We start from the raw sequence: 12,822 nt of genomic DNA, 5'->3' as shown, positions 1-12,822 counted from the left end.
GCATATAGAAGAGGATGTAGGCCTGGTCTTGAAGCACTTCTGACTTGGCGACTGGCTCCACGTCAGCATCGTCCATTCTGAACCAGCTGCCATTGCTGACCTGAAGGAAAAAATACATGTACACTTAATTACGATCATTACCCAATTGCACCTGACTCATTTAAAAGCCAGCCATAGTGACAGATCATGAAAGTGGAATATTATATGGAAGTTAACACGTGTACTCATATGCTTCGTGTGTGTGTGTGTATGTATTATCATAGAGGGAAACAGTAGCGTAGCGGTTAGCACATTGCACTACGAACCCGGCAACCAGAGGTCAATTCCCGCTTACGACGTAACACCAGTGACGATTATCTCAACTGGTCGTGGGCCTCGTTCCCTCGGTCCACTCAGCCTCAAATGAACACATGGTGCAATATGTAAAAATTACCACTCAGGGGACAAAGGCGGCCGGGTGTAGTGCTGGCCACCCACCCCCGCGTGTGTCATTCTGGCTTTGACAGGTGCTCATGAACAGCACTTGCCCCAACAGTCGGGTAAGGCTATATGGGGGATATTTGTTTTTTTGTTTATCATGCAGAACATCACCTTGTTGTACGAGTAGTAGTGGCCGCTATTGGTGGTGGTCCCGTGGTGCACAATCACCGAGTAGAGTGAATAAAGTTGCGACTCTTGCACAACCTGACTAGACATGAACGGCCGTATGTCGAGTTTTTCAGGGAAGAGGAACTCCTACAAGGGATGAGGGAGGAGACAGTGATGGGCCAAGCATTAAAAGAGAGGAAAATAGGGAGCTGGCTAAGCAGGGGCAGAAGAAGGGAGCAAATTAACGTATTGGCGGTACACTGGTGCACCGTATATATAAAAAACTAAAATCACATTTTTCACGATGATATATTTTCCAGCGATTCCCAACCCATTTCAGGAAATTTTGTGGGGCTGCGTCAAAATAATTTATCGTGATCTCAAAGCAGTCGGAAGATGAGTGTCGGTTCACATTTTGATGTTCTACTGTTTTATGAGGACCGGTGTGTCATGCTGCACCGGTGTACCGCCAATACGTCCAAATGACAAAAAACGTTGAATACAAAATATATCTGAATATCAGTTTGCATTCTGTGCAGGAAGTAAAATTCACCCTGTCGATTTTGTGCCCAAACTCATCGTATCGCTTAATGGTGACGATAAGCACATTGGGCACCACGTGCAGGCTCACTCTCTTTGTTGATTTCCCCACGCGTGAGCACCTGTTCGCCAGACAATAGCAACGTTAGTTTACGGACGAGGTGCGTGTTTGATCACACACTGTATAAATGGGGATATACACGAACGTTTAAAGGTGCACGATGGAAGATTGCATACTCACATTCCACATCTGTATTCTGAAAGATTCTCGGTCTTTGTGAATTCATACAAAGCCTTCACCAGATCCAGGGATTTCTGTCAAAAGCCAAGAAAGCACAATCATGGAAAATTATTACTTTGAATAGAAATTCAGAAAATAATGAGCTAAGTGGCTCTCTGCAGTCAACTGGTTGTGGTACATAAATATAATGAATGACAAAAAAATCGACATCAGGCTGCAGCCTTCCCAATTCTTACGTTGATATTAAGAGAGATGTCAAGGCAAGAGTCCAACGTGTCTGAGATGCTGAAGCACTGCGTGCACTCAACTGTGAAAACACATAATATGAAAACATACAATATTACTGCTGCACATTGCATAATCATCAAAAGTATTCACACGTTAACTGCCTAATATCATGAAAATGTTCAAATACCACCAACCCAGATGCGACTATAATTGTTATTTAAAAACATATTTGGTGAAAGCAGCAATGGCTACTAAATACATTTATTGTTGATACTGTGTTGGCAGTGGTGCCCTAACATAAATCACAGGTACTCAACACATTCGTCAATAGCACTGCCTTACAAGGAAAAATATGCAATTGGTGACATTTTAAGGAGTGATCTTTATTCATAGCACAGAAGCCAGACACATAGGGTGGGCTACGAGTTGGATACTGCACTGTACACCACGTGGCCTGATGAGAAATTACATTTGGCGTACAGAAACCTTTGATAAACTCTTGCGTAATAAGCATGTGAAATCTATTTCCGTATTCGGCATCTTTTCTCACTTGTGTAGTCAATGATGATCGGGATGGTCTGCTAAAATTGTCACATGAATGATGACATAAACTAATTTGTATTCAATGTTAAAGTTTAAAATGTTGCTGGCAGATTGCATGTTGGGTAGCCTCGTCGCAGCGTGGTCAAAGAAATAAGCATTAGCACAATCCAGTTAATGATGTTCGTATATTGTATTATATTTTTATTATTTTATAGTTTCCCTTCTACGTGGTGACTTCACCGAAAGAACCAAGAATATGAATCCCTGCAGTCACGAAAGCTTTAAATCAAAAGATGTTCGTATAGTTGATGCAACCCCTTTTAACCTAGAGAACTCCACAGGAATGGGAGTAGAGTGAATGATATAACTTGTAAACAATGAAAGAGAAACGGGAAAGGGAATGCATATTTTGTGCATGTGTGCTTATGTCCTTGTGTACGTGTTTTTTTTTACATCTACAGAGAATATAAGGTTGCATGCGAGAGCTTGCATAGCCCAGTATGGATTGTGAAATTGGGTGAAATCACTACTTAAAGGGTGAATGTTTCCAGAAGGGGCACAGGTACCTACCTCTCGATTTCAGGTACCCCCTGAAGATCTGGTGGATCAATGTTGGGGTCTCCATGTCAATATTCAGCCTGGAAAAACACGCAATGAAACACACAGACAGCTACTCCAGAGGCAATGTCTTTACGAGATGAACACTCGGGAGAGTTACATGTTTTTCCCTACTAGTATTAACTCGCTGAAGTGGCAATGTCTTAACTACCTCGCCAGCTATACAGGTCATGGGTTTGATCCCAATGCTGACGCCTGTAAATTTGCAGTTTGCATTCTCTCCCTGTGGTTGCGTGTATTTTTTTTTTATACGAGCCCACCGATTTTTCCCTCCATATTTAGAAACATGCATTTAGTGTATTTGTTAAATAATAATTAAAATAAAGTGAATACAAATATGAATAATAAAATATACAATTAAAAAAACAAAAAACCCACTAATGTAGACTGGTTCTTAATCGGAGTGAGCGTACTGGCAGTCTATAATGTAGACTGTAGCCTGGTTTTTAAGCTTGGTGAGCGTATTGGCAGTCAATAATGTAGACTGTAGCCTGGTTATCCTGAGAACATATTTTTTTCTGAACAATCCAGGCATCCATGTGCTGGTATTGTGCAACTATTTATGGAGTTTGCTGGGGCATGCAGTACTTACTGGCTTTGGTTGAAGAGGCAGGATTGGTGCAGCGTATCTATCACGTAACTCAGAAAGACATGCGCATCTTCCTGCCTGCCAAAACACAGGTCCTCGCCGATGTCTGTGTGGAAATGGACAGAGGTCACAGATGATGTGGTCACACAGTTGCTGGCACAGTATATAGCTTATGAAGTCCCTCATCAACTAAATTGGAAGATTTGTGGGTTAATCACAGAACTGGGTATGGCTGGCAGTGTTTAGAACGAGCATCAAGAGAGTAATGCAGGACCGGAAGAACATCCGATGCATTGGAGTTGTAAAATCAGTGCTGACCAAAACGAGTAATTTTCTGTTCGATATTGTATACAAAAACTGATTCAAACTGCCCTTTCAGGAGATCTTGAGATGACCGATGTTTCAACGTCAAAGACACTTGGGAATTGTGCTGGAACTTACTTTTGAAATTGAGAACTATGTCGATGGGATCGATGGCCATGCCCCGATTCATGAAGGTGTTGAAGACGTGTTTCTCCAACAGACACATCATGCAAAACTCAGTCTGTTTGCCTGTGAAGAGGGGCAGGGGTGACACACAGTGAAAATACAAACCAATCGCACAAATTGCCCAGCCGCGCACAGCCAGGTAATCTACACAACACTCGATTGTAGCTCGTCTCGAATGCAAAATATCTTGGGAGAACTCACAGGTCCATGAGTGATCGCTGTAAAGCAAAAAGTTTGCCAGCGGCGCCGTGTACGTGAGGCCCTGCAGGCTGGCATTCACGAAACACGTATTCCCGAGGTTGTTGAGCCCAGCACCCTCATGTAGATCCTCCTGCCACTTGAGAACTAAGTTGTCTGTCGCAGGTGTTGTGAATTCTAAAGATGGAATGCTGTCCTCATCTGCACACATGACATGATGGAAACACATCATTAACGTTCACAGCACTTTTATTATAACTCACAGCACTACTGAAGGGAATGGTTTACAAATTGGGTGTCTTAGCCTGTACCCGTGCTGGCATTTTTTTTGTGGTGCTGTTAGGTAGACACAATCCTCTTCACCAGCTGGCGAGATGCAAATGTATTAAATGTTTTTGAAGTGTTCAGCACTAGTAATCAGAATTGCCTGAAGAGCATCTTCAGCCTGTAAGTTTTACATCGACAGCAATGGCTAGACAACCACAGCAGCGTGACGAGATATCAAAGTGTACGTATGTGTGCACGTTGAACTTCTTTCACACCGTGCGTCGCCATCCATACTAATCGGAGGGACAGGGTCACGCCAGCAAACACTTACCTCCCGCATTAGGTTTGTGCAGCCCAGTCGTGCTGGACTCGGTCACGAAAGACACGGCGGATGGAACGGTGCTGTGTTGGATCTCCAGCCCCTTGTCATCTGCTGCTGACACCGCCGGGGGTGATGTGGATGCCTCATCCTTGACGACGATGCTGGAGATGGTGTCCGCTTCTGCCTGTTGAATACTCTTGGCCTCCTGCTACGGCAGCAGTAAAAGCAGCCTTAAGTCACAGACACGCATCGCCACTACACTGCAGCATTGCTCAAACTGCTAAGTGCGGATTCTTATTTCGAACAACATGGCAAGCCAATCTAATAATGGAGACTCTGCTTTTAGATACCAGGATCTATCTTTGTTTCCAAAGAAGTTGGACAAAAACATACTCTGTCTAAATTCTCCTTAGTGATATTCTGAAGACGTTACGTTAAAAAGATGCATGTGATATCACTTGAGCGCAAATACAGACCCATATGGACACACATTCCCATACGGGTATACATCCCTTCATACGCCCTCCCCATTCTTGCAGTGCGTGAAATTGGAAATCATGCATATTTTAAATACTCAAATGGCTTAATGTGCTATTCATGCAACGGTTAGCAATCTGGTGTTATCGTACGGAATTTGGTGCCACAATTTCCTGGCATGTCAGTAGAAATACATCCTTCCCACCTTTATTCACCCAGCAGTATAAATAGGGACACCACAGGTAGTCGATGGACAAGCCATGTGTGTTGTGGGGTCAGGTGTGGGTGCTCCCACATTTTCCAAGATGTTTGGTGGGTGTAGAAGGTGAGTTTCCTCTCGTGCAAACCCAACCGCGAGCAATCGTATGATCAAACAATTTCAAGGCTGCACCTTTACGTGTGGACTGGTCTTATTTGCAAGTTTTGCAACGTAAACTTTAATTTTTTTACCTTAATTTTTATCAATACTGATCTATACTACAGGTTTTCTTCTTGTTAGATCGTGTAAATATATAAATGTTTCGTTAAACCGGCCACAATCCGACACAGCCAATTTGTAAGGTTTACCACTTAAACAGATCGTGCCAATTCGTTACGAGTACAGCACACCGGTGTGTTGGAGAGCCAAGCCACAACATTTACAATCCGAGTACGACGTTTCGCCGGTAATCTAACCCAAAAGAAAAAAAAGAAAGGACAAAACGGTATTATGGATGATTTTGGTCACGAAAGCATACGTGATAATTGAATTTTGCCTAATCACCTACTGTGATTTATCCTCCCTCTTTGCTGCTCCTACAGCCTCCCTTACCTTAGTCAGATGATCTGCATTGCTTTCTTCAGATGATGATGTCTCCTCACCGTCCTTCCCCGCACCTCCGAGCAACACGTTTGCCTAGGTACGGTGCAAAAGAAGTTCAACATGCATCACGACTTTAAACTGGTGTTGCAGCTTTCAAAAGACTCGAAAGGGGGCTGCCGTTTTTTTCCTCACTTTCTGACTCAAACTGTTGAAGCTTTCAACAACGTGAGCCTGAAATTTTGATTTAAAGCTATCGTGACTGCGGTAACGATAAACTGCCAAATCGTTGCGCGTGGCCGCCAACGGGGTTTTAAATAAATAAATAAATGGATAAAATTCACCGTTTTTAAATAAATTCATGCAAACCAACACACCTGAAGACGACCGTTTGTGTTATGGTCGAAACGTGATAATTTTTATTGCTTTATATATTTTATTATTTTGTTGTTTCCCTTCAACGTGACTTTACCGAAAGAACTAAGACCGTGAGCCTGCTTTATGTCGGCTTTAGCGTCATACTCTGTGGGAAGATTATCACTTGGCTCAGCGTAGTTTTTAGGTAGTTAGTACGACTTTTAAATTAATGTAGTGCTTCAGGCGTACCCTGTCCATATATATAGGTAAACCAAATGAACCTCTGAATTGATATTTTTCGTTCTCCAAATAACAAAGAAATTGTTATTGAATGTTTCTAGTTATTAGCAGACTCTGTTAGATGTACCCAGTCACCCGCTGTGATTTATCATCCCTCTTTGTTGCTCCTACAGCCTCCCTTACCTTAGTCAGATGATCTGCATTGCTTTCATCAGATGATGATGTCTCCTCACCGTCCTTCCCCGCATCTCCGATCAGCACGTTTGCCTAGGTACGGTGCGAAAGATGTTCAACATGCATCACGACTTTAAACTGGTGTTGCAGCTTTCAAAAGACTCGAAAGAGGACTGCATCTTTTTTAATCTGATTCAACGAATCTGACTTCTGTCCATCAGATGATGATGATGTCTCCTCACTTTCAGTCTCAAACTGTTGTTGAGGCTTTCAACAACGTGAGCCTGCTTTATGTCGGCTTTAGCGTCACACTCTGTTGTAGTGCTTCAGGCGTACCCTGTCCATATATAGGTAAACCAAATGAACCTCTTAACTGCAATGTTTCGTTCTCCAAATAAAAACGAATTATTGAATGTTTCTAGTTATTAGCACAGACTCTGTTAGATGTGCCCAGTCACCCGCTGTGAGTCATCTCCCTCTCTGCAGCAGATCTTACTGCCCTTACCTTAGTCAGATCATTTTCCTTGTGTCCAACGATTGATGCCTCCTGACTCGTTGACGTTAAACTGGTGTTGCAGCTCTGAAAAACGCTCTCACTGGAACGGCTGCTCACCAGACTCGAAAGAGGGCTGCCCTTGCGAACCGTAGCAGGACTGCCCAGCGAGGTCCCAGCATAGGTGTCCTCATCATCAGAACTGCTTCGGCAACAGCAGCATAGCTTTTTGAAAAACTTTCTAAATAATTTCTTTCCACCTTTCTTCATGGTGGCCATGCCACCAATGTGCCAGAGCACCGAAACTTTCCAAAATTTTTTATCACGAGAACGCCAGAGGGCAAGTGAAGACACCTCTGCTTCCCAAGAAATCCGAAGAGCCTGTAGGATGTGACGTCACACGCCGGACTGCAGTGACGTTACAATACGACACCTTATGAGGAGTGTCACTTGACGTCACGCGCCGGACTGCAGTGACGTTTCAATAAGACACCTTATGACAAGTGTCACATGACGTCACAGACTCCCGACTACACCGACGCCACACAACTGCATTTTTAATCTTAGTTCTTTCGGTAAAGTCACGTAGAAGGGAAACAATAAAATAATAAAAACATAAAACAATACAATTCTCACGACGTTTCCACTGCAACACAAGCAATCATCATCAGGTGTGAAAACCACAACAAGAAAATTTGATGATGATTGCTTGTGTTGCAGTGGAAACGTCGTGAGAATTTTATTATTTTATATATATTTATTATTTTATTAATTTATTGTTTCCCTTCTACGTGACTTTACCGAAAGAACCAAGAATATTAATCCCTGCAGCCACGAAAGCTTTAAATCAAAATTTAACTGCATTTTCTTGTTGTGCTTTTCACACCTAATGTTGATTACTTGTGTTGCAGTCGAAACGTCGTGAGAATTTTATTGCTATATATTTTTATTATTTTATTGTTTCCCTTCTACGTGACTTTACCGAAAGAACCAAGAATATGAATCCCTGCATAGTCACGAAAGCTTTCAATCAAAATTTAACTGCATTTGTTGCTCAAATAGCTTTCCTTGGTGCTAATTAACAGAGCTATTGCTTGCCTGCATTAGAAGCGTAACATCACACACAGCCCACTGTATGCGTTAGGTTTCACTTAGCATTAAACACCAGAATCCACTCTAGCAAGAATTCCATCCTGGCATGGAGGACACCTTGCGTTACATTACAGGTTTCCCAAAATTCCACTTTTATTAATTTACTCCCAATTCAAATTGTTCTGCACTTGTGACATGCTAAGCAACTAACGCTGTCTGATTGGCAACACACCTGCTCAAGCTCTGGGATAACAGGTGTGTGTTGGGCATCAGTGCTTGTCAACTTTGCTCTAATTAGTGTATTTTCTAATATTCAATAACGTATTTAATTACTCATTGAGGTTTAATGAGCTCACCTGTCTCGATTTTTGTCCAATTGTTGCAGATACGAGTCACAACACTTGATTCATGTGCAGTGATATCAATGTGAATTAAAGTGCTCTGTTACCAATAAAGTACCATTTTGACTGGAGAAGATCAATGGGTGGGGTTTGGGAATCTGAGACGGTACAATCACGAATGTTAATCAAATCTACATATATGAGGGCTTAGCCTGCTTCACGTCGGCTTCAGTCGCACAATGTAATTTTTTCAAGTATTCAGCACGGGGTTTAAATTAATGCAGCGCTTCAGGTTGACCCTGCTGAAATGTAGCTGTTGTATATGTGGGTGTGTGAAAATTGATGACAAATAATTAAAATTAAATGAAATTCGAAATTTGCATAATTAATCAAAAATTATGTTAATTCGTGTAATTATGCGTATAACTATGCTAATTAGAGAGGTGATCGTATTAATTTATACGAGTGGTTGTGTTAATGATAGCCTTCATGATAATCAGGTCCCCGCCTCGTTGACGAGGTGGGGTTATCAATCAGGATAACGCAATCAATCGTGTGCAGTTACCCTAGTGTCAATTCGGCCTCGTTGTCTAACTTCGTATTATTGATCAGCATAATACAATGATTCTCGCTTTAACACTCCCCGAGTGTTCATATTTTAGGTCCCATGTTCACATCGTTCGCTTTAGTTTAATGAGTGTGGATTGGTGTGTTTATAGTTTTGGTTCCCGAGTTCATATCTCGTCGCAGGATACAGATCTTATGCAAAAACTTCAGGAAAGAATCACACGACCACTTCTGTATTAATCAATTTATTTTCTAATTAAACCTTAACTATAATATGTATGTGACTCTCAATCTCGGAACTTCAACACGGTATCCACACGGTATCAAGACCGTATCATCAACGACTGTACGATTTCACTTTGATAACACATGGACCCCCCATAAAGCGATTGCTGTTAGTGAGAGAGAGAGTCAGAACATGCAAATGCTATGCTACACAAAAGCTTATACATTATAATATGAACGATCATTATGCTTGAAATGGTCAGCACATTACCACAGGCGATTGATTAACATGCAACGGTATTCATATTAAAATACAATCAAACAGTTATTATTTCCAAAGGCATAAATGTAACAACAGATCCACCGGACAGAATATAAGATTACCGAAATGGCTTAGTGTGAGGGTATGCGGCGGAACGTGTTATCTCACGGGAGATTAATTAATTAATTCGTGAATAAGATTGTATGATCAGAAAATCGGTTTAGCACGATTCCTCCCCGGGAGCGTAGCTCCGTGGCGAAGGTGCCAAGGCTAATTCGTATTGATGGATCGGTTGGTAACTTATGCGATTAGAAGTACAGTCCAAAACAAAATATTGAAGAGGGAAATTATGAATATACTTATAAATGACGGACTGTTATCACACGAACGATGCTTCCACAGCCAGATGGTTCACGGACTTGAGTGGTCGCTTCTGGTTAAGGACCTGTGTATGTTTGAGTGATATGAATTGTTTTGAATAGTCAGTGTTTGGAATTAATTCTTTGCGTTGCCATACGCTGAAGTTGGCATCGCTTGTAGGAGAAGTAGCCTCGCTCCCTTTAGAGCGGTGAGGTGTGTAGGAGTGCATCATACGAATCGCCGCCCTCCTCCACGCAGCAGCCAGCCTCTGTCCACGGGGGAGAGTTGCTTGATCGCTCTCAGTTCCGCTCAGTGGACACCTCTCTCCACTGCTGGATGAGCTGCGCGATCACGCTCGTGCTGGTTTGCTGAAGCAGTTTCTCTCCGCTGTTGGATGAGCTGCATCGGCACGCTCCCTCTCTCTGGGTGGAGAACTCGAACGTGCTCGTTGCTGGTTTGCTGAAAGCAGGTTTTTCTCCACTGCTGGATGACTCAAGTCGCACGTGCTCTTGCTCTGGTTTGCAGAAGCTCTTGCTTGGTGCGTCGGTCGCTCTGCAGCTGGACTCAATGTAGAATCAGCAATACTCTGTCTTTCAGCTCTTGGAAATCACACTAGGTGACGCCTCACTACCCTGCGAGTCTTGCCAACGTCAGTGGGTAGCGACGGGGCCACTTTGGCTTCTGCTCGCCGCCCCCTGCTCTGCAGCTCGCCGGCTGGCGACCTGTTGCTCTCGTTCCCGATTGGAACTGCTCCTGAGCCGACCCACTGGTCGAACTCCCCGCGTTCCGACCTCCTCCGAGTCGAACTCCCCGAGTTCCGACCCCCCTGGTCGAACTCTTCCGAGTTGCTCCTCCGAGTCGAACTGTCTCCCGAGAGTCGACCCCCCCCCCCCCCCCGGTCGAACTCTGGTGAGTTGCTCCTCCGAGTCGAACTGTCTCCCGAGAGTCGACCCACTGGTCGAACTCTGGTGAGCCGACCCCCCCCCCGGGTCGAACTGAGGTTTCAATGCTCAGGATTCTCTTTTTATGCCCAAAAATCCCTTCACTCGGATCCTGCCCACAAGGCGGGGTTTCTTTCGATTTTTGCTGTGTCAGGATTTGTCCATATGTATCTGTGTCCGTGTGTGTGTCTGTACGTGTGTCAGTGTGTGTCCTTGTGCATCACCCACGGTATATTCCGTTGTCATACTCCTACCATAAAACCCACAAGTAAAACAATCAAATGTTATAAATTGTCTCGAAGGCGCCTCTCTGTCTGGGTGCACAACCTGGAGGGAGGGGCGATATTCCCTCCGACTTTCACCGACGCACAAAGAAATGGTTAAAAAGTTTTAAGTTAACATTTCATTTCATCTGAGTTCCATAGTTATGATTCTGTATTAATCCAAGGTCTGAGTCAGCTTCTCGTTGCGGTGTTTGACTCGTGTTTCCCCAAGCGTATACACACTCCTACCCCGCGCTGCAGGGATACAAAGACGGCCGGGATTTCCCTTTCTCTCCGACCCTGGGTTTAACATCGCCCTTTGCTTACGTTGCAGTTTTGCTGTGCGCTTGCATTTCTTTTCCTCTCTACTCTTACTTTAACCCTGCTTATTATTTGCGTATGGGTGGAGGCTAGATCATTTATGTTGACTTAGGAAAACCTGATTGTTATAGGCTTCGGGTCAAGTCGTATAGAAATTATTAAAATATGTAAATACATTTCATATTAAATTAATAGACAGGTGATGGTTACATTGACGTAGCTTGTGGCAGGGTTCAATTGAAGTGGGTGTGAAGATCAATAACTTTAGCCTACCCTGTCGTTAAATTCCGACTTTAAGTTACTTTAATAGTAATGCAGAACCAATTAGCTTTTTTGACTTAACTAGATCTAGGCTAACGAAACCTCCCAGTGACCCTGGCTTTGTGTTTACGTCAGCCCCTTTGCAATCCGCTGCGCTCTGCTCTCTATCTGCTCCCTCTGACCCTGGGAGGGCTCTGAACGTCAAAATCGTGTTAGTGGGTCAAGGTAAATATGACCTCCACATGCCATGCTGAGGCCTGGTTTGGTGTTTTTATTCATTATTAAAATTAAAAGAAACAATAGAAATATGTATCTATATGTATTGGAAAATTACGTGTTAATATTAAGATGGAAAGGGGGGCATATACAACATAGCTAACCCAATTCAATCTCCGATCAAAAATGTTTCGGGATTCAAAAACAAGATAAAAAACAAAACGTGTTATTAGCACAGACTATTATATGCCCCATACTTCAGGAGTATAGCTTAATCACGACCGTTCATGCGTATTACATTTTGGATTCACAAGCATTGACTTAAGTTCGTGCAAAAGAGGCCAGTCTTTTTTGTGATTTAATTAACGAACTTTCAAATTACTTTCCGCGAGCAACAACAACAACGCCATGACCCGGTGTTTGTAGAACTCTCGCTACGGCGCGTTTCCCAGGGCGGTTCGATTCTGGGTGGACTCTCCAAAGCCTCTGTCGCCCGTGGTTGAGAGCCTGGAGCAAGGGGATTTGACGGCGGACCACAGCTTTGCGACTCGAGTGCACGGGCACGCAACAGAGTGGGGCGCCTTGAAAGGGGCTCCCGTGGTGGAGGGAGGTGTCAGTTTGGCTCTTGGCGGCTCGCTGCAGTCTCCTCCGCCGGGGGGAACGAGCCAAGGGGGCCCCTTTGGAAGAAGACGGATTCGGGAGACGTGCCGTGCGGCCGGTCAAGTTCCAAGGAATATGCGATGGTGGCGGTGATGATGATGATGGCAGAAGTGGGCGGTGGTGATGAAGAAGATGGTGTCAATGTTCGTG

The 12,822-nt window shown here is 43.6% G+C and overlaps 1 protein-coding gene across 2 annotated transcripts; it reads right to left on the bottom strand.

Moving 5' to 3' along the window:
• Positions 1–4,570: 4,570 nt before the first annotated feature.
• On the bottom strand, positions 4,571–7,504 carry LOC142923229 (uncharacterized). Of its 2 annotated transcripts, none has more exons than XM_076064168.1 (4): positions 7,176–7,504; positions 6,680–6,763; positions 5,912–5,995; positions 4,571–4,831 (listed from the first exon to the last, which is right to left on the bottom strand). In XM_076064168.1, exons 1-4 carry the CDS (start codon positions 7,440–7,442, stop codon positions 4,613–4,615), a joined length of 654 nt encoding a protein of 217 aa, XP_075920283.1. In that variant the 5' UTR covers positions 7,443–7,504; the 3' UTR covers positions 4,571–4,612. The 2 variants fall into 2 exon arrangements, with proteins under 2 accessions (XP_075920283.1, XP_075920284.1); XM_076064169.1 differs by having other exon boundaries at positions 4,572–4,828.
• Between the last annotated feature and the right edge of the window lie 5,318 nt (positions 7,505–12,822).

The sequence above is a fragment of the Petromyzon marinus genome, unplaced genomic scaffold (genome assembly GCF_048934315.1).
Source record: "Petromyzon marinus isolate PM22_M1 ecotype Great Lakes invasive population unplaced genomic scaffold, UKy_Petmar_22M1.pri1.0 PM_Scaffold_346, whole genome shotgun sequence".
NCBI classification, from domain to species: Eukaryota; Metazoa; Chordata; class Hyperoartia; order Petromyzontiformes; family Petromyzontidae; genus Petromyzon; species Petromyzon marinus.
This window is presented reverse-complemented; position numbering and strand designations above follow the sequence as displayed.

Excerpts from the sequence above, each read along its gene's own strand:
- LOC142923229 (XM_076064168.1), bottom strand. The coding sequence starts at position 7,442 with ATGGCCACCATGAAGAAAGGTGGAAAGAAATTATTTAGAAAGTTTTTC. Across the intron at positions 6,764-7,175 it reads AGGAAAATGATCTGACTAAG|GCAAACGTGCTGATCGGAGA; the intron begins GTAAGGGCAGTA and ends CACCGTACCTAG. Across the intron at positions 4,832-5,911 it reads ATGCAGATCATCTGACTAAG|CAGGAGGCCAAGAGTATTCA; the intron begins GTAAGGGAGGCT and ends CTGCTGCCGTAG.